The 21,514-nt window shown below is 50.9% G+C and overlaps 1 protein-coding gene across 2 annotated transcripts in view; it reads right to left on the bottom strand.

Annotated features, from left to right (window-relative positions):
* The window catches only part of nsmfb (NMDA receptor synaptonuclear signaling and neuronal migration factor b), a 104,795-nt gene that overhangs the window by 65,173 nt on the left and 18,108 nt on the right, over positions 1 to 21,514 (bottom strand). For both annotated transcript variants that reach the window (XM_038782241.1, XM_038782240.1), the window contains exons 3-4: positions 18,773 to 19,246; positions 4,386 to 4,461 (exon numbers count right to left, since the gene is read on the bottom strand). In XM_038782241.1, the coding sequence (XP_038638169.1) occupies positions 4,386 to 4,461; positions 18,773 to 19,246 (550 nt within the window). The remainder of the gene's footprint in view (positions 1 to 4,385; positions 4,462 to 18,772; positions 19,247 to 21,514) is intronic.

Below are 21,514 nucleotides of genomic sequence, written 5' to 3'. Positions count from 1 at the left end.
CCATAACCTCTGATCCCCTGATTGATCAAGAACCTATCTATCTCTGTCTGAAAGACACTCAGTGATTTGGCCTCCACACCCTTCTGCAGCAAAGAGTTCCACAGATTCACCACCCTCTGGCTGAAGAAATTCCTCCTCATCTCTGTAACTTTGCCGGTGCTCCGGTTTCCTCCCACAATTTAAAGAGGTGATCGTTAGATGGATTGGCCATGCTAAATTTCCCCTTCGTGGCCAGGGATTGATAGGCTGGTTTACGGAGAGGGTCAGTGAAGACTCAATCATAGAATACTTACAGTGCAGAAGAAGGCCATACAGCCCATCGTGTCTGCACTAACCATTCGGAAGACCTCCCTAGACAGGCCCAACCTTCGCCCTATTCCTGTAAACCCACCTAACCTTTGAACACTTAGGGAAGATTTAGCATGGCCAATCCACCTAACATGCACATCTTCAGTCTGTGGGAGGAAACCGAAGTACCCGGAGGAAACCCCACACAGATACGGGGAGAACGTGCAAAACCCACAGATAGTCACCCGAGGTTGGAATCTAACCCGGGTCCCTGGCGTCATGAGGCAGCAGTGCTAAATACTGTGCCACCGAGCCGCCCACTCAATGGACCAAATGGCCTCCTTCTGCACTGTAGGGACTCTATGCTTCTCACCTAGTATTAGATCAGTTTGTCTTTGACGAGGTTGCAAAAGTACACATGGAGATCTGCAAGGATCTGGTTGTGGTCACAAGGCGATGTTACTCTTGGATCCCTGGGCTAGACCCTTGTACAAGTGCAGAGAGAATAGTGAGAGTTAACCCCTGTATAACTAAGACATCAGGGGCTGGATTCTCGGTTGTGAGTCCGCCCCGCTAGCGAGGACGGAGAATGTGGCCGCGCCGTTCGCTGGCGGCGGGATTCTCTACTCCCACAGATTCGCTTGCCTATGGGCATTCCCATTGAGACTGCCCCACACAGCCGGGAAACCCGCGGGGCGGACTGAGCTGCTGGCGGGAACAGAGATCCCCGCTGCCAGCTAACGGCTGGAGAATTCCGGCCCTCATTCCGTAAAGGAGCAACTCTCGCCATTAAGGTAAAGTGGCAGAAAGGGTGAGGATTTCTATTGTGTGTGAGCGTGTGTGTGTGTTTAACCCATCGCCTTGGTAACACAGAGGAATGAAAAATTCTGGGGCATGTGAAACACATTGGATAACGTTACGGCTTTGAAAGCTCTCCGGATTCATGATCAGAGTGATCATGGATCCCTTTCATTACTTGATCTGTTTACTGCCGTGGTGGATTATCATCAAACAAGCAATTGGTGGGGAGCCTGCAGTTATTACATAATGTATGGCGCACAGCTGGTACATTAAATTTACATTTAGTTGTAAATGCACAAATGGAGCGGCTCGCTGTACATGCGAGCTGTCTGAACCTACTGCTATTCAATATTCAGCGTGAGCTCATTAAACACCAAATTGGCGTATCTCACACCTTCAACAAAAAACGCTGATAGGAATAATAGGTCAGAAGTGCGTCAGTGAAGGCTTGAGCATTGGGCGCCACCCAATTAGTTCCAAATTACTGGAATGCTATTCAGCGTCTAGGAGACATGAGGACCAGTGCTCGAGCCCCAGGAAAGTACACACTCCTTCTGTTGTTACTGAATTCAGGATGCAGCTTCCTTTCATGTACTGCGCACACCGGATAAAACAGAACAAATCCTCACACGATTAACTGTGCAGTTTGTGCATGGCTCTGTTTCCGCTCCCATACATTATAGCTGTTCAGAAAGAACAAAAAGGATATGGCACATTCCATCTGGTACTTTGCAGCTGATGTAGGTCTCGGCGTTAGCTCCTGTATGTATACATAGGGAATCATGAATTTCCAGTTGCTCATATCCTAACTCTCACCAAGACTTGTTCACCCTTCACCCCTGTGCTCACTGACCTACAATGCTCCTGAACCTCAATTCTAAAATTTTGCTCCTTTGCGTTCAAACTCTCCAAGGCCTCAACCGCCCTGTCTCTTAAACCCCCTCAGCCCCGCAAACGCTCCAATTCCAAGATATCTGGATTCCTCCAATCCAACCTCATATGCATTGCGCACTTCCTCACCATCACCAACGATGGGGCATTAGCTATCTCTGCCCTCAGCTCTCTAACTCCCTCTCTAAACCTCTCCACTTACCGATTTGCTACCTGGGGCATGACAGAGCGGCCCTCTGATAAAGGGCTGGGTAAATTGGACTTATAGGGCTGGATTCTCCGATTTGAAGACTGAGTGCTGACGCCGGCGTGCGAATGGTGGTGTTTCACGCCAAAGAAAACGGTGCAGAAGCTGCACTGATCCTCAGTCTGGTGGGGGGCTCGCAGGCATGCAGTGTGAAAGCCCCCAACTTTACCTGTGGATACGGCTGGAGAATTGCCGGGTCCGTGGCCACGCATGTGCACGTGCTACATAGCGCGGGCCGCGTGCGGACACGGTCTGCCAAAAACTGCTCCCCTGCAACCCCCTCGACAACCCTGGACCTCCTCCCACCAGTCTCTCCAGCCCCCGGCAAAGGACCCCTGCCAGCGGAGTGGCTCTTTCTACCCCCCCCCCCCACCCCCCGCCAACTGTGGCGGCGCTGGACACAGTCCGCAGCCACCACACGGGGTCCACGGAAAAAAAACATAAGTATTCCGCGCTGTTGGGAACTCGGCCCATCGGGGGCGGAGCATCGGGTGAAGGCCTCATGTGACGTCCTGAGGCTGTCCCAATGGCTTGCGGCGTACTCCCCGAGTACGCTTTGTTTGAGGGGACGGAGGTTCAGGAGCACTGTCAGTCCGTGAGCACAGGGCTGAAGAGTGAGCAAAGGGAGATTCTCCGGCCGATCGCTGAACGGGATTTCGGCGTCACCAACTGGAGAATCCTGCCCCATATTCTCTGCAGGTTAGAAGAACGAGAGGTGATCTCACTGAAACCCATAAAGATCTGAAGGGGTTTGATATGTAGGATGCTAAGAGATTGTATCAATTGTTTGAGGAATCATAGAATAGGGCGGCATAGTGGCACAGTGGTTAGCAGGAAACTGGGGCACCCGGAGGAAACCCACGCAGACACTGGAAGAGCATACAGACTCTGCAGGCATTGACCCAAACCGGGAATCAAACCAGGGACACTGGCACTGAAGCGGCAGTGCTAACCACTGTGCTACGGTGCCACCCATTGTCCCTTAGTGTCCAACGGTTAGGTTGGGTTACGAGGATGAGGTGGAGGCATGGGCTTAAGTAGGGTGCTCTTTCGAAGGGCTGGTGCAGCATCGATGGGCCGAATGGCCTCCTTGTGCACTGTAAATTCTATGATTCTATATAATCGCAGAATTGTTACACTGCAGAAGGAAGCCATTCAGTCCATTGTATCTGTACCAGCTCTCCAAACGAGCATTATGACTTTGTGCCATTCCCCTGCCTTGTCCCCAGACCCTGCACACAATGCACACACGTACACATCATGCGCGCACATGCACACACAAAACATATGTATACACACACAATGCGCAGGCACACATGCACTCGTATACACACACATACACAATAACACCTTCTATAGTAAAACATCCCAAGGTGCTTCACAGGGTCCCCACAGCTCATGTGTTTGTGTCTTAGTGTTGGTTCACAGAGCCTCGCATAAAGAGAGAATCACTGCTGCCTAGAATGATACATCTGATGACTATCTCATCTGTCTGAATTTCAAACCTGGGCACATTATCTCCACCGTGAGTCAGAGAGGTTTGTGAGAAATTCCCACGGCAGGGAATTTTTAGCTCTTGTGTGCCCGCCATGCAATCATTAAACAATATGTCACTGAACCAACAGAGACTCCCAACACAGTCTGGATGATTGGACCTTCCAACCAATGGTACTCAATTAAAGAAAGAATTAGCATTTATATTGTTCCGGACATCCCAAAGCACTTTGCAGCTAATTAATTACTCTTTGAAGTCGAGTCACTGTTGTTACACAGGCAAACATGGCAGCCAATAAGTGCATAGCAAGTTTCCACAAAGAGCAAACAGATTCTGGTATGAGCTGAGGATGAATATTGGCCAGGACACTGAAGGGGACATGACAGTTCTTCTTTGAAACAGTGCTCGGGGGCCTATTTTCTCCACATGAGAGGACAGATGTTATTTAAAAGATGGAAGATCAACCGTGCAGCATTCAATAAGCACAGATCTTGCTATGAAAGTTGTGTCGCGATTCCTTTTTGAACAATGTCAGGTTTAAAAGCAGACGCGACTTTCCTCTCTCTCAGCGACAGTGGTCCAACAATTAGCAGACATGCCGTAGGCTTTTCCACACAAATGCAGCAGATTGATATGAAACGATGACAAAAATATCATACTCACGCCTGCATTGTGGTGGTTGCCGTCTGGAAGTTGAAGAGGTTTTCCTTTGGGAACCAAGTCCGAATTGGAACGTCATCTGAAAAAGGAAAACCCATTTCACTCAAAAAAGATTATCCAGGGAGGGGTTTGAAAAGCGATTCAGTGAAGGTCACTTTAAAATGGACGGCGGCGAACTGCAGCCACCACCTGCTGCCTGGGACCAAACGTGGCAGCGACAGGGGCCAATGGTCGGACCTGATGAGGCACAGAGACCGGGAACACACTGTTGTATATGGAGGATCTGTCTTGATAATTTTTGTGAGAGCCACGAAGAATCCAGCATGAGTTTTCAGGATACAAAGAAATAACATTTATTAACAAAGTAACATACATACATACATAAATATATATAACTTTGCAGAGCTGGCTTCAACTATTTATTTTGTGGACGGGACTCTAATTGTAACCAGAAATTACCGCCACCCTGGAGGCAAGGGAGTTGGCGTCGATATGTGTGGAATGCCTAGACATCGTAGAAATAAAGAATTTACACTTTTTTCGCTCCTTATCAACGTCATACTAGAATTGACGATTTCTTCATGGTTAGAGCAATTTAACATATAGTATAGTCCTGTTCTGTGGGGATGGATGGATAGAGAGATAGAGCGATAGCGAGAGAGAGAGAGAGAGAGAGAGAGAGAGAGAGAGATAGATAGATAGATAGATAGATAGATAGATAGATAGATAGATAGATAGATAGATAGATAGATAGATAGATAGATAGATAGATAGATAGATAGATATATATAGATAGAACATACAGTGCAGAAGGAGGCCATTCAGCCTATCAAGTCTGCACCAACCTGCTTAAGCCCTCGCTTCCACCCTATCCCCATAACCCAACAACCCCTCCTAACTTTTTTTGGTCATTAAGGGCAACTTATGTCTGTGCGGAGTCTGCACGTCCTCCCCGTGTGTGCGTCGGTTTCCTCCCACAGTCCAAAGATGTGCGGGTTAGGTGGATTGGCCATGCTGAATTGCCCGTAGTGTCCTTAAAAGTAAGATTAAGGGGGGGTTGTTGGGTTACGGGTATAGAGTGGGTTTGAGTAGAGTGATCATTGCTCGGCACAACATCGAGGGCCGAAGGGCCTGTTCTGTGCTGTACTGTTCTATGTTCTATGTTCTATGTTATCATGGCCATTCCACCTAACCTGCACATCCCTGGACCGTGGGAGGAAACCGGAGCACCAGAAGGAAACCCACGCAGAGACGGGAGAAATTGCAGACTCCGCACAGACAGCGAGGCAGCAGGGAATCGAACCTGGGAGCCTGGCGCTGTGAAGCCACAGTGCTAATCATTTGTGCTACCGTGCTGCCCAAGTGCATGTATGCACTGCACAACATAGGATATACAACATAGAAACAGGCCTTTGTCCAACCAGTTAATGCAGTTTTTTTAATGCTTCAGTCGTGCCTCCTCCCATCTTTTCTCATCTAATTCTACCATCATTGCCATCTATCCCCTCATCCTTCATAAGCTTGTTTAGTATTCTTTAAAGGCAGTCACTTTCTTACCACTGTTTGGATGAAATGTTTCTTCTGAATTCCGATTGGTGACTACCATTTACTAATGGCCTCTGGCCATGCTCTTCCCCAAAAGTGGAAACATTCTTTAGATTTACTCTATTAAAACCTTTCATATTAAAACCTTTCATAGGGCAGCACAGTGGCGCAGTGGTTAGCACTGCTGCCTACAGCGCTGTGGATCCGGGTTCGATCCCGGCCCTGGGTGACTGTCTGTGCGGAGCCTGCACATTTTCCCCGTGTCCGCATGGTTTCACCCCCACAACTCAAAGACGTGCAGGTTGGATGGATTGGCCACGCTAAATTGCCCTTTTAGTACATGAGCTTCAACTTGCTGACACGTCGACTATGTGGCACCTTGTCAAAAACCTTTCTGAAGCCCATATACATATCAACTGCAGTAGTCTCATCAATTCTCTGAAAAGTCATTGAAAACATCAAATTAGTAAAATAAGGTTTGCCCATAACAAATCTGTGCTGGCTTTCCTTAATTGTACAATGTCTGATTGATCTCTGACTATGCTCCTGTTTTCCTTGAGCTAGGTCCCGATCTAGGTCATAGTGTTTCAATACGTTTCTGCTTAGGGATAAATCCTTGGCTATGTATTTTTTTGCAGAGATTTGGGCTGGGAGAGGAATATGTTCAGTGGATACAGGTGTTGTACCATAGGGCCTTGGTGACAGGGCTCACAAATGGTTATAGATCGGAGAATCTGAGGCACTAGGCAGGGCTAGTACCCTAGGCAGGGACTAGTATTGTTGTTCACATTGGCTATAGAGCCTGAGGCTATTAGACAAGATACTTTGATGTTTGGGCTGCGCAGTGGGGAGGAAACAGCAGAAGACTGCGCTTTATGCTGACAATGTGCTGCTGTTTGTATCGAAGCCAAACATTTCAGTTACTGACGTGGTAGTTAGATTTAGCACCTTCTCCATTAATAAAATAATTTTGACAAAGTCTGAAGCTATGCTGTGGGGCGGCCTGAGTGATAGCCCACCTCCCTCTGCTAAGCTTCCTTTTAGGTGGCCAATCTTATTGTCTCCCAGGATCTTAAAGGAAATCAATGGAATGGCCAGTTTGTTGATATGGAATAAAAAGAAGCCTCATTTGAAGTTCATCAGGTTGCAGCTCCCAGGTCCGGGGGGGGGGGGGGGGGGGGGGGATATTAGAATGTACTAATTAGCCTCTCATCTTAGGTTTATAAGAGACTGGATTAGAAAGGACCCTGCCTACATTCAGCTTGACCAGTCGGTGTATCCTTTACCGGTTTTGTTATTTTACAGGGAGGCAGTGGCGTAGGGGTATTGTCGCTGGACTAGTAATCCAGAGACCCAGAGTCATGATGTGGGGACCCGGCTTCGAATCCTGCCATAGCAGATGGTGAAATTTGAATTCAGTGAAAACCTGGAATAAAAGTCTCAGGGTGACCATGAAGCCACTGTCGATTGTTGTGGAAACCCATCTGATTCACTAATGTCCTTTAGGGAAGGAAATCTGCCATCCTTACCTGGTCTGGTCTACATGTGACTTCAGGCCTACAGCAATGTGGCTGACTCTTAAATGCCCTTAGGAATGGGCAATAAATGCTGGCCCATCCAGCGAAGCCTACATCCCATGAACGAATGAAAGAAAACGGGGACTTTAGGTCAGACTCGGCTAAGCGTGAAAATCCTATAATCATTCATAATGATTATGATAATGGCCATAATGGCCATGATAAGTTGCCCTTAATGACCAAAAAAAGGGGCAGCACTGTAGCATTGTGGATAGCACAAATACTTCACAGCTCCAGGGTCCCAGGTTCAATTCCGGCTTGGGTCACTGTCTGTGCGGAGTCTGCACATCCTCCCCGTGTGTGCGTGGGTTTCCTCCGGGTGCTCCGGTTTCCTCCCACAGTCTAAAGATGTGCAGGTTAGGTGGATTGGCCATGATAAATTGCTCTTAGTGTTGGGTGGGGTTGCTGGGTTATGGGGATAGGGTGGAGGTGCTGACCTTGGTAGGGTGCTCTTTCCAAGAGCCGGTGGTGGAGACTCAATGGACCGAATGGCCTCCTTCTACACTGTAAATTCTATGATTCATACTCTTAGAGCTTGGCGGATGATCTGTCAATCAGAAGGGAGGTCTAAACTGACTTCTGCCCTCTCTTCCATCCAGGGGCAGCCCAGAATTCCCACCAGGTCTTATTGACCATTGTGGTGAATGAAACATGGTAATTCACAATGTATCTTTGTAAGCGCAGTAGCGTTACCCAACCACTAGGGGGAGTAGCTCTGGGAATGCTCAGGAGCTTGTACAGGGCTCCACCCTTGGCTCCGCCCACGACTCCTCCTTCTTGTGCTGCTGTATAAATACCCTTGTCCAGAGTTAGCCTGCAGTTCACTGAGAGTTCATCAACGGGTAACAGGCTGGCTCTGTAGTAAGTAGATTAAAGCCTATATTCATATCGGAAACACGTGTCAGGTGAATTGATGGTTCCATCAATTTAATCTACTTAAGAACAGTCAAGATCGATCATGGAATCAGCCCTCAAGCCTGGACGCCTGGAACTCGACCCGCAGGATGCAGAGGCTAAAGAAATCTTCTCCCACTGGCTGCAGTGCTTTAAGGCCTACCTGGCAGAAGCGAGCTCAGCCGAAACGACAGAGGAACAGAAGTTAAGTTTACTACACGCGAGGGTGAGCCACAGAATCTCTATGCAACTAAACTCGGCCAGTTCATATACTGCAGCGCCAGCGGTACTCGATAAGATATATGTAAGGCCCATTAACGAAGTTTACGCACACCATGTGTTCATGACTCGCCGCCAGCGGCCTACAGAATCACTCGCCGAATTTTTAAGGGAACTCAATAATTTGTCAAATGACTGTAATTACCAAGCGGTTACCACGGCTGAACACAGAGAACTTGCTGTACACGATGTTTTTGTAGCGGGCCTCAGGTCTAATTATGTGCGCCAACGACTGCTGGAAAAGGGGGCCCAAGATTTAGAAACGACTGTGGAAGCTGCTACCACGATGGAGGTCTCCTTCCGCAGCCTCATCTCATTCCCCGCGGACCCCGCGACCCAATCATGGGCCCCTGACCAGCGACTCCCCCAGGCCTGTGCTACGCGGCCGCCCAGCCGCCATGCTGCCCCAGCCAGCCACTATGCTGCCCCAGCCAGCCACTATGCTGCTCCAGCCTGCCATTTCTGTGGCCAGAATCAGCACCCGCGGCAGCACTGCCCGGCCCGCAACGCGACCTGCAGCAGCTGCGGGCGGAAAGGCCACAATGCAAGAGTGTGCCTCGCTAAAAGGGCCCCAGCTTCCAACTCCCCAGTGGCACGACGTAACCGCTCCCCACACCGCAGGCCCGCAGGGCCCGAAACGCTGTGGCCTATGCCCCGATGCCGCCCCCTCCCGCCGCGTGCGATCCATGGGGGCCGCCATCTTGGCAAACCTCCACCACGCGGCCGGCCACGTGTGACTCATGGGGGCCGCCATCTTGGACACCATCTTCCTCGCCGCCCGCCACGTGCAATCCACGCGCCCGACCTGCATCTCCACGCTCGGACAACTCATAGGAAGAGTACAACTATGAACTCAGAGGGCAGTCATCCCGGGGCCACTCCAGCACAGCTGATCAAGCCGCCGACTACCCGCAACTCAGCACAGTTACTCTGGACCAATCACGCCCAAAGCATCTGCGAAATTCGATGGCAGAGGTCCAAATCAATGGGTACAAAACGCCATGCCTCTTCGACTCCGGGAGCACTGAGAGCTTCATACATCCAGACCTGGTAAGACGCTGTTCGCTCCCCGTTTTCCCCGTGCGGCAAACTATCTCGCTCGCTTCAGGCTCCCATTCGGTCCAGATCCAGGGACGCACCGCCGCGACACTCACAATCCGCGGCGCTAGCTACTCAAAATTCAAACTCTATGTTTTGCCCGACCTCTGCGCGCCACTCTTATTAGGCCTAGACTTTCAATGTAACCTTAAGAGCCTCACCCTCCGCTTCGGCGGGCCCCTGCCACCACTCATTATCTGCAGCCTCGCTACGCTGCGAATCCTCCTCCCCCTCTCTTTGCCAATCTCACTAAGGACTGTAAACTCATAGCCACTCGTAGCAGGCGGTACAGCCTGCAGGATAGGGTATTTATCAGATCAGAGGTCCGAAGGCTTCTCAGTGAGGGGATTATAGAGGCCAGCAATAGTCCCTGGAGAGCTCAGGTGGTGGTCATTAAGACCGGGGAAAAATTCTGCATGGTTGTCAACTATAGTCAGACCATAAATAGATTTACGCTCCTCGACGCGTATCCCCTCCCCAGGATTGCAGACATGGTAAACCAGATCGCCCAGCACCGGCTCTTTTCCATGGTGGATCTGAAGTCTGCATACCACCAGCTCCCAATCCGCCCGGAGGACCGCCACTACATGGCATTCGAGGCCGATGGCCGCCTCTTCCATTTCCTCCAGGTTCCTTTCAGTGTCACTAATGGGGTCTCGGTGTTCCAACGAGCAATGGACCGAATGGTGGACCAGTACGGGCTGCGGGCCACGTTTCCATACTTGGACAATGTCACCATCTGCGGCTATGACCAGCAGGACCACGACGCCAACCTCCACCGTTTTCTCCAGACGGCACAGAAACTGAATCTCACGTATAACAAGGAGAAATGCGTTTTCCGCACAACCAGACCAGCCATCCTCGGCTATGTCGTGGAAAACAGAGTCCTGGGCTCAGACCCGGACCGTATGCGCCCCCTCTTAGAACTCCCCCTCCCCCATTGCCCCAGGGCCCTCAAACAGTGCTTGGGTTTATTTTCTTACTACGCACAGTGGGTCCCTCAATATGCGGACAAAGCCCGCCCACTCTTTTGGGCCACACGATTTCCCCTGTCAGCCGAGGCATGCCAGGCCTTCGACGGCATCAAGGAGGACATCGCCAAAGCGGTCATGCGGGCGGTGGATGAATCCACTCCATTTCAGGTAGAGAGCGACGCCTCAGAGGTAGCTCTAGCAGCCACACTAAATCAGGCAGGGAGACCAGTCGCATTTTTCTCCCGTACCCTCTCCGCTTCAGAACTCCGACATTATTCGTTACTGGAGGCACTACCTCGCAGGTAGGAGGTTCATCCTCATCACCGACCGAAGATCGGTTGCCTTCATGTTTGACAACTCGCAAAGGGGCAAAATTAAAAACGACAAAATCCTGAGGTGGAGGATCGAACTCTCCACCTACAATTACGATAGTAAGTATCGACCCGGGAAGCTCAACGAGCCTCCGGATGCCCTATCCCGCGGGACATGCGCCAGCGCGCAGATTGACCGATTGAAAGTCATCCACAATGACCTCTGCCACCCGGGGGTCACCCGACTCGCCCACTACATCAGAGCCCGAAACCTGCCTTTCTCCAACGAGGAGGTAAAAGTGGTCACCAGGGACTGCCCGATCTGTGCGGAGTGCAAACCGCACTTCTATAGACCAGACAGGGCCCACCTGGTCAAGGCTTCTAGGCTCTTTGACCGCCTCGCGATTGATTTCAAAGGGCCACTCCCCTCAACTAACAACAACGTTTACTTTCTAAACGTCGTAGACGAGTTCTCCCGTTTCCCATTCGCTATCCCGTGCCCCAACATGACCTCCCACACAGTCATTAGGGCCCTGCATAGCATCTTCACCCTGTTTGGTTTTCCCAGCTACGTACACAGCGACCGGGGTTCGTCCTTCATGACCGACGAGCTGCGTCAGTACCTGCTCGACAAGGCCATTGCCTCGAGCAGGACTACCAGCTACAACCCCAGGGGGAACGGGCAGGTGGAAAGGGAGAACGCGACGGTCTGGAAGACCGTCCTACTGACCCTCCGGTCTAGAAAGCTCCAAGTCTCCCAGTGGCAGGAAGTCCTCCCAGACGCGCTCCACGCTATTAGGTCCATTTTGTGCACAGCGACCAATCAGACCCCTCACGAGAGGCTCTTCATTTTTTCCAGGGTCACTACCACGGGGGTCTCACTTCCGGCATGGCTGAGGACACCGGGCCCCGTACTTCTGAGGAAACACGTCAGGGCTCACAAAACCGACCCCCTTGTTGTAAAGGTGCGCCTGCTCCACTCCAACCCCCAGTACGCATTCGTTGAGTTCCCTGACGGCCGTCAGGACACAGTACCCCTCCGGGATCTGGCACCCGCCGGATCCAGCGCCCCTCTACCCCCACAGAAGGTCCTTCTCACCCTACACCCAATGATGCCGCCCCCTTGCGCTCCCGAGCCCATGAGCTCGCCCAACCAGTTCCGCGCACCCGCGCCGGCCAGCCCCCAGGGCCCCCAGTCCCCGGTCGAACCAGGAGAGTATGAAGCTCGGATACAACCCTCCCTGGAGTCCACCATCGTACCCCAGCACACAACACCCATCCAGCCACCGCAAGAGGCTGCAACCCCGGTGCTCCGCAGATCACAGCGGACAGTTCGACCACCGGACAGACTGACTTTGTAAACCACCACCCCAGACGGACTTGATTTTTTTGCAGGGGGCGAATGTAACATGGTAATTCACACTGTATCTTTGCAAGCGCAGTAGCGTTACCCAACCACTAGGGGGAGTAGCTCTGGGAATGCTCAGGAACTTGTACAGGGCTCCACCCTTGGCTCTGCCCACGACTCCTCCCCCTTGTGCTGCTGTATAAATACCCTTGTCCAGAGTCAGCCTGCAGTTCATCAACGGGTAACAGGCTGGCTCTGTAGTAAGTAGATTAAAGCATATATTCATATCGGAAACACATGTCTGGTGAATTGATGGTTCCATCAACCATGGATTCATTACTTTGCATGATAGAGGCATTTATAGGCTGGGAGATATGTTCAGTGATGCTTCCTTGTCATTATTTGAGCACCTTGGCCAATAATTTGACAGACCGAGACACTCCTTTTTAAGTATTTGCAACTTTGAAACGTTACCCTTATCAAGACAACCATGCATCTTGACTCCTCTATTTCACCAGTGGAACAAATCCTGATTTCTGCGGAGTCTAAACGTTTAATTGGCAAGTTTCATGATACCTTGTGTCCTAGATCCTATGTTAGTACATTGGGTGCCTTGCAGTCTTGGGAAAGAGACTTAGCATCAAGTACTGGTGAAGAAAAATGGGTTAGTGTACCAGATCATGCCAATAAAAGCTGGCATATAACAGAATAAAGAAGGTTCAGTTCAAGATGCTGCACCTCTTGCATATCACACCAAGTTTGAGTCACAGGTTTGATGCTGCTATATCCCTGATGTGCCTAAAGTGCCTGGCAGTCGAGGGTGATGATATATACTGTGTATGTACCTGTGTCAGGACTCAATCCCATTGGTCTGGTGTGGTTAAGGAGCTCGAGTGGACATTTGACAGGTCCTTAGAATTTGATTCATTGTTCCTAAATCTGGGTCTTCCAGATAGGAGAATTGTTGACGTGAATGAAAAACAACATCCTAACTTCTGCAGCTCGGGAAAATGTTCTTTGCTCCTGGATCGGTGACATGTACCCTTTGATTCAAAACTGACATAAAATAGTCATGAAACGTATTCCTTTGGAATTCCTGACATCTCTATCCTAAGTCTGATACATTTGGTAAAGTGTGGGACCCTGATCTCAAATTTATAGCCTCCGCCATATCTGACCTGCTCCTGAGAGGTTTTCCATGAGCCTTGATCTCGCTGGATATGAAGGCGTGCATCTTGATTTGTCAATTCACCATGTTTCTATGGCCTCATCATCTCCCCCCTCCCATTCTCTCATTGAACCGTTGTATAAATGGAGGCACAGATTATTAAAGACCATTGTTCTGAAGTTATCCTGTCTTTCTCAGTTGCTCTCTTTGCAGAAATAACTGTTCAATAATGTACCAGTTGTGTTTTGAAAGTTTGTTGTGTTCTCTGTAAAAGTGATAAAACTCTAATGGAGATATATATATATATAAATAAGGCTTTTTCTCATGTTACCTCTGGTTCTTTTGCCAATCACCTTCAATCAATGTCCTCTGGTTCTCAACCCCTCTGCTACTAGTTTTATTCTATCTTCTCTGTCGAGGTCCCTCATGATTTTTGAACATACCCCTCACAGCCTTTGCTTCTCTAAAGAGGACAATCCCAACTTATCAATCTATCCTTCGAACTGAAGTCCCTAATTCCTGGAACTGTTCCAGTATATCTTTTCTATACCCTCTCCAATGTCTTCACACCTTTCCTTAATGTGCTGCCCAGAACTGGATGCAATACTACAGTTGAGGACGAGTTAATGTTTTGTGCAGGGTTAACGTCACTTGCTTCTCTTAGTATTCCAGGCCCCTATTTATAAAGCCCAGGATCCTGTACCTGTTATTAAACATGTTCTTAACCTGTCCTATCGCCTTCAATGGACCACTTCAAACAGAGTTAGGTTCTGTCAATTTCCAGCTGATCACTTCAAATCACTCAGGCGTGGAGGGAGATGATTGGAAAGCACTTAATTCTGTTTTAGGGGGTCCAGGACCTGTCAATCAACGCTTAATGTTTATAAACATTGAGGTTAGAGCACTTCAGAGTTACTCAACCATGAAGGGAGATGAATGGAACAATGCTGACAGCTGTGTGTGTGTGTGGAAGCTGTCATTCACAGCCTAGTTAAATCAATATCAAAGGGAAAGGAATGAATGATTCGCAGCTCAAAGATCTGAGGGGGTTTTAACACAGCTGACTGGTTTTCTCTTTCTAGGAAGTGACAAGTGTTGCTTCCTGTGCCTTAGCCAGCAGGTATATTGCCTGGGTTTTAATGCAGTATTTTTTTTCACTGCCTCTGTTTGGACTGCTCCCTATCTTCCTGACAGGGGTCTCTCTTCTGGGGGGGGGGGGGGGGGCTTCCTGAGAGGGGTCTCTCTTCTGGGGGAGTCTGTGGGGTCCCTTTATTTAAGGGATCACTGGGGTCTCTTTATTTAAGAGGTCATTGGGGGGTCTCTTTATTTAAGGGGTCACAGGAGGGTCTCTTTATTTAAGGGGTCTCTGTGGGGGAGGCAATGTGGAGGGGGGGGAGGTCTGGTGGAGATGGGGTGAGCAGGTCTTCCATTGTGGGGGGGGGGGGGGGTGGCCTTTGGATGGCAACTCCTTTGAAGCGGTCCACCATGTCAGGGCCACGCTTGTCAAGTCCTGTAATGATTCTCGTCCTGGCGCTTCCCGGCTCAGAGGATCGGAGAATAACCCGGGCCTGGGGAATGTGGTGCCCACCCCAACTAAGTGGATGCGAATGGGTCTTAATAACCCATTTAACTCACCCTGCTGGCAATCCTACCGCCAGTGGGGAGCAGGAGTATCGGAAACGGTCAGCACCCAGCACTGATCCCGTTTTCTTCACTAACGGGGGATTCTCCGCCTCACCGGGAACTCCGCGGCACGAGGTGGAAAATTTTGCCCAATATGTAACCTCTGTTTTACATTGCCCCTCCTTGTTCTTCCTATCAAAATGTACCACTTCAAGCTTCTCTGCATTAACTTTCATCTGCCACGCGTTCGCCATTCCACCAGTCTATCCATATCCTCTTTCCATTTAACCCCGCACGGTTCACAACACTTCCAAGCCTGTTCTCGTCTGCAATGCTCTTGATGACGCGGGCTAGCGAGTGCAGAAATAGGAGGATTGAGAGAGTGAATGCGTGGCTGGAGAGATGGAGATGCAGTTAGAGCTTTAGATTATTGGGACCGGTTCCGGGGGAAATGGGAAACTTGATTAATCCGTCAATGCATCAAATCCGCCCAATTCAAACCGGCTGTAGCTGCCCGAGGTTCGAAGGTCACATTGCCAGGGTTCGGGTGCCACAAGTCGTTCCCTCAGTCTCAGGTTGGGTATCCCTACCCTGACAGACCCAGCCCCCCCCCCCCCCCCCCCCCTCCGAACTTCATACATCTCGATTCCAAAGACAGAAGTTTCAGATTCCGGCAGTCTTGTCTCCAGGAACGCGCAAGGCCTTGTCTCTGAGTGTAAGACATCTCTGGTCACAATCCAGTCAGACCTCTCATCGGATTGTTCTGGGTGGTTTCCAGTCAGGAGTAGATCCCACTGCAAAGCAATAGCTTGCAATTCTCTTCCTCTATTAACAGGCTTTAATGGGAGACAGTGGTGCAGTGGCAGCGTCGCTGGACTGACAACCCAGAGGCTCATTCAGTTAATGCTCTGGGGCGACCGATTCAAATCCCACCACGGCAGCTAGTGGAATTTGAATTCAATTCATTAATCTGGAATATAAAGTTAGCCTCAGCAATAGTGATCGTGAAACTATCGGCAATTGCCAAAAGAAATTCATCTGGTTCGCTAATGTCCTTCTGGGGAGGAAATCTGCCTCCCTTGCTGGTCTGGCCAACATGTGACTAGATCCAGAGCAATGTGGTTGACTCTTAACTGCCCTCTGAAATGGCCGAGCGAACCACTCAGTTCAAGGGCAATTAGGGGTGGGCAACGAATGCTTGATTAAAAAAAGTGATTTTTTTTTTTCCTTGCAGAAAAAAGTGATTGGCAGTCCATTTCTCAGATGCTTAAGGTGGGGGAAACTGGTCGAAAATGGCAATCGAGGTCCATTATGGTTAATAGTAGATTCTGTTTGCAATTACCAAGATTGATGGCCACCAGGTCATATCTGCATTGCCCATTCAGATCGGTTAGCATTGCAGGTAGAACCATTCTGCTGTATTTAGACAGGAATATCGTAACCCAGAGTGTGTTACTACATCGTATATGCAGACTGCAGTTTCCTAGCAACAATCTGCAAATTATTTTTCAATAGGATTGCAGTCACAGTGCCAGAGTGGTAATGCAATTGTTTTTGAACCTGATTCAGAGTGTGGGGAGGAGTTACGACTCTCCCTGAACACCCAGGGCTTGAATTTGCCTCCAGAGTGGGCTATCGAACAGAGGCATGTCCAAGGCAGGGCTTTAAACTTCCCTGCCCCAGATCCAACAAATAGCTCACCAATTGTACGAGGCAGGGAGCAGACACCTCCTGACTGGACTCCTTCCACAAAGCGGGAGGCCAGCATGGTGGCCAGGGAAATGATACGGTGCTTGGTCACTTATTGTGAGGTACGGTAAAGTCGCCATCGTCCCAGATGACCATCGGCTGCTTCCCCTTTTGAGGGGGAGAGCTGACTGGTGGCGATTTAACCTGAGGATCACCACACCTCAGGCGAGGGGCAAGGTTGAGAAGGCGGGGCACTTCATGAATAACCTCAGCCGGTACGGGTAATTGAACCCACGTTGCTGGCCTCACTCCGCATCATGAACCAGCTGTCCAGCCAACTGAGCTAAACCGCACCCCCCCACCCTGTTGTGCACATTAAATGGTGAAGAAGGGCCCAACATTTTAAAGAGGGGGAGGGGGGAGGGGAATGTCACAAAGAACTGTTCCCTTTTTTAATAAAACTGTCTTTTATTCGCAATTAATTGGTGAATATTGCTCAATGGTTAGTGCCGACGGACCACCGATTGGTGCTCAGGAAATTCCTCCAGGTTCCTTTCCGAAGTGGCATGACCTCAACCTGCCTGGGCTGATGAGGTGTTGGCTCCTTGTCAGCGAAGGGCCCAGTTCAGCCATTGTTCAGCTCCCACCACGGCAAAACTCTTGAACGTCAACAGGAATGGGAGAGTGGCTGCTAAGCAGCCATTTTCAACAGGTTCCTGCGCCCTGGTGGGGGCCGGGGGTGTGGGAGGGGCCCTTAAAAAGCAGCACCATAGTCTCTCATACCCCTCAGTTGCTGTCTGTTCAATTCCTTCCTGGCTGGGCCAGGGTGAACTGTCTCCTCAGGCCGTTCTTTCCCTTCCGTTCACCATTCTAGTTCTTTGCTCATCTCCTTTCTTCTATTCTAGCAAAACCTGGCAGTTTCTGCCTGCGACAGAGTTCAAAACTAAGTAGCTGGTCACTAACAAATCCAATAAAAGGTTCAGGAGAAACGCCGTTACACAGAAGTGGTGGGAATGTGGAACTTGCTACCGCACAGCGTTATCACTGTGTTTAGATAAGCAGGTAGGGGAACGGTAATGGCAGGATATGTTAATTGGGTGGCAAGGCTGCACAGTGGCTAGCACTGCTGCACCACAGTGCCGGGGACCCAGGTTCAATTCCGGCCTCGGTGACTGTCTGGAGTTTGAACTTTCTCCTGTGTCTGCGTGAGGTTCCTTCAGGTGCTCCGGTTTCCTCCCACAGTCCAAAGATGTGCAGGTTAGGTGGATTGACCATGGTAAATTATCCCTTAGTGTCCTAGGTGGGTGTAGGTTAGGTGAATTGGCCATGCCTAATTGCCCCTTAGTAACCTGGGGTGTGCAGGTTAGGTGGGGTTATGGTGACAGTGAGGGTTGGAGTGGCCCTGGGTAATGTGCTCTTTCAGCAGGCCCCCGGTGCAGACCCGATGGGCTGAATGGCCTCCTTCTGCACTGTAGGGATTCTATGATTCTCTGGTTAGATGCCGGGGGGGGGGGGGGGGGGGGGGGGGGGGGGGGGGGGTGAGAGGAGACTCAAGCAGAGATTAGACAGGTTGGGCCCAACCTTTGTGCTGTGATTCTATCAAAAACAAATTCTCTCTAACTCTGCCCTCTCCAGTCTCTCTGTCTACGGGAAAGAGATTGGTACATTCCTGCCTGTTTTAGGGTTGCAGCAGATGCCAATTCCTGGACATGAGATCCCGTGTCTGATTAGCACAGACAACATGGCTGGCAACATGTCAAGGGTCTCTCCGATCAGCATTAAACCTATTTAAATGTGCAAAACTGGCTGCCAATCTCATGTTAAACTACTCAAAATTCAAACTATGTTTTTACAACTTCTACACAGGCCTAACCATCTACTCACCAGACACTCTGTCCACGCTGTACATCCTCTCCAGCTTCTTGCGATGGCGAGCTGCCTCACGGGACTGCCCGTGTTCCATGTTGACGGACTGCTGTGACGTGACGGGGGCCTTTGCACAGCTGGGGCATTCCTTGGAGCTCTGCCTGCTGCCCGCCCAGCTCCTGCAGCGCCCGGCCATGCTGTGCGAGCTGCCAGCACCTTGCAGGGCCGGTTGCCCCATCTTCCCAGGCCGCGTGCCCTTGACCGGGGTCACCGCCACGACCTCGTTTTCCCGATCTGACAGCAGCTGGCTCTCGCCAGAGATGGTGTACACCCGGGACTTCTGTCCCTCGGCTGGCTTCTCCTCCCCTTCCTCTGAGAAGCTCCGGTCGAATCTTCCCTGAGAGATCATGGACAACCGTCGCTTGTTCTGTGTGGGCTGCTGGGTCTGGGAGGACTCGTCTGGGTCTATCAAAGTCTCAGCCACCAGGTGATCTGGAAGGGAAGGAGAGGGGCAATTTATACCACAGGCTGCCAGTGCTCTTTTCAAAGAGAATCCTCTTGCCTGTTGCCGACCTTTCTCTGGGCTGCCTCAGCCATGGCTCAGTTGTAAACACATTCACCTCTGACTCAGAAGGCTATAGGTACAAGCCTCACTTTAAAATCTGCAAATCAGAAACCTACTCAGGTATTGAGGGCGCGCTGCACTGTCAGAGGGGCAGTGCTGAGGGAGTGCCGCTCTGTCAGAGGGTCAGTGCTGAGGGAGTGCTGCACTGTCAGAGGGTCAGTACTGAGGGAGTGCCGCACTGTCAGAGGGTCAGTACTGAGGGAGTGCCGCACTGTCAGAGGGTCAGTACTGAGGGAGTGCCGCACTGTCAGAGGGTCAGTACTGAGGGAGTGCTGCACTGACAGAGGGTCTGAAGGAGAGCTGCACTGTCAGAGGGTCAGTACTGAGGGAGTGCTGCACTCTCAGAGGGTCAGTACTGAGGGAGCGCTGCACTGTCAGAGGGTCAGTACTGAGGGAGTGCCGCACTGTCAGAGGGTCAGTACTGAGGGAGTGCTGCACTCTCAGTGGGTCAGTAATGAGGGAGTGCTGCACTGTCAGAGGGTCAGTACTGAGGGAGCGCTGCACTGTCAGAGGGTCAGTACTGAGGGAGTGCTGCACAGTCAGAGGCTCAGTACTGAGGGAGTGCCGCACTGTCAGAGTGTCATTACTAAGGGAGTGCTGCACTGTCAGAGGGTCAGTACTGAGGGGGTGCTGCACTGTCGGAGGACCAGTACTGAGGGAGAGCTGTACTGCCAGAGGGTCAGTACAAAGGGAGTGCTGCACAGTCAGAGGCTCAGTGCTGAGGGAGTGCTGCACTGTCAGAGGGTCAGTACTGAGGGAGAGCTGCACTGTCGGAGGACCAGTACTGAGGGAGAGCTGCACTGTCAGAGGGTCAGTACTGAGGGAGTGCTGCACTGTCCGAGAGTCAGTACTGAGGGAGCGCTGCACTGTCAGAGGATCAGTACTGAGGGAATGCTGCACTGTCAGTGGGTCAGTATTGAGGGAGTGCTGCACTGTCAGAGAGTGAGTACTGAGGGAGTGCTGCACTGTCAGAGGGTCAGTACTGAGGGAGTGCTGCACTGTCAGAGGGTCAGTATTGAGGGAGTGCTGCACTGTCAGAGGGTCAGTGCTGAGGGAGAGCTGCACTGTCAGAGGGTCAGTACTGACGGAGTGGTGCACTGTCAGAGGGTCAGTACTGAGGGAGTGCTGCACTGTCAGAGGGTCAGTACTGAGGGAGTGCTGCACTGTCAGAGGGTCAGTACTGAGGGAGTGCTGCACTGAGAGGGTCAGTACTGAGGGAGCGCCGCACTGTCAGAGGGTCAGTACTGAGGGAGTGCTGCACTGTCAGAGGGTCAGTGCTGAGGGAGTCCCACACTGTCAGAGGGTCAGTACTGAGGGAGTGCTGCACTGTCAGACCTCAGTACTGAGGGAGTGCTGCACAGTCAGAGGGTCAGTACTGAGGGAGTGCCGCACTGTCAGAGGGTCAGTACTGAGGGAGTGCCGCACTGTCAGAGGGTCAGTGCTGAGGGAGTGTTGCACTGTCAGAGGGTCAGTACTGAGGGAGTGCCGCACTGTCAGAGGGTCATTACTGAGGGAGTGCTGCACTGTCAGAGGGTCAGTACTGAGGGAGTGCTGCACTGTCAGAGGGTCAGTACTGAGGGAGTGCTGCACTGTCAGACCTCAGTACTGAGGGAGTGCTGCACTGTCAGAGGGTCAGTACTGAGGGAGTGCTGCACTGTCAGAGGGTCAGTACTGAGGGAGTGCCGCACTGTCAGAGGGTCAGTACTGAGGGAGTGCTGCACTCTCAGAGGGTCAGTACTGAGGGAGTGCCGCACTGTCAGAGGGTCAGTACTGAGGGAGCGTAGCACTGTCAGAGGGTCAGTACTGAGGGAGTGCTGCACTGTCAGATGGTCAGTACTGAGGGAGTGCTGCACTGTCAGAGGGTCAGTACTGAGGGAGAGCTGCACTCTCAGAGGGTCAGTACTGAAGGAGTGCTGCACTGTCAGAGGGTCAGTACTGAAGGAGTGCTGCACTGTCAGAGGGTCAGTACTGAGGGAGTGCTGCACTGTCAGAGGATCAGTACTGATGGAGTGCTGCATTGTTGCTGATGCTTTCTTTCAGATTTGATGTTAAACTGAGGTCTGCCCCCTCAGTTGGCAGTAAAAAATCCTGTGCAATAATGTTGAAGGAAGGAAACAATATTAATCTTTGTGTTC

This window comes from Scyliorhinus canicula, chromosome 21 (assembly GCF_902713615.1).
Source record: "Scyliorhinus canicula chromosome 21, sScyCan1.1, whole genome shotgun sequence".
NCBI lineage: Eukaryota > Metazoa > Chordata > Chondrichthyes > Carcharhiniformes > Scyliorhinidae > Scyliorhinus > Scyliorhinus canicula.
This window is presented reverse-complemented; position numbering and strand designations above follow the sequence as displayed.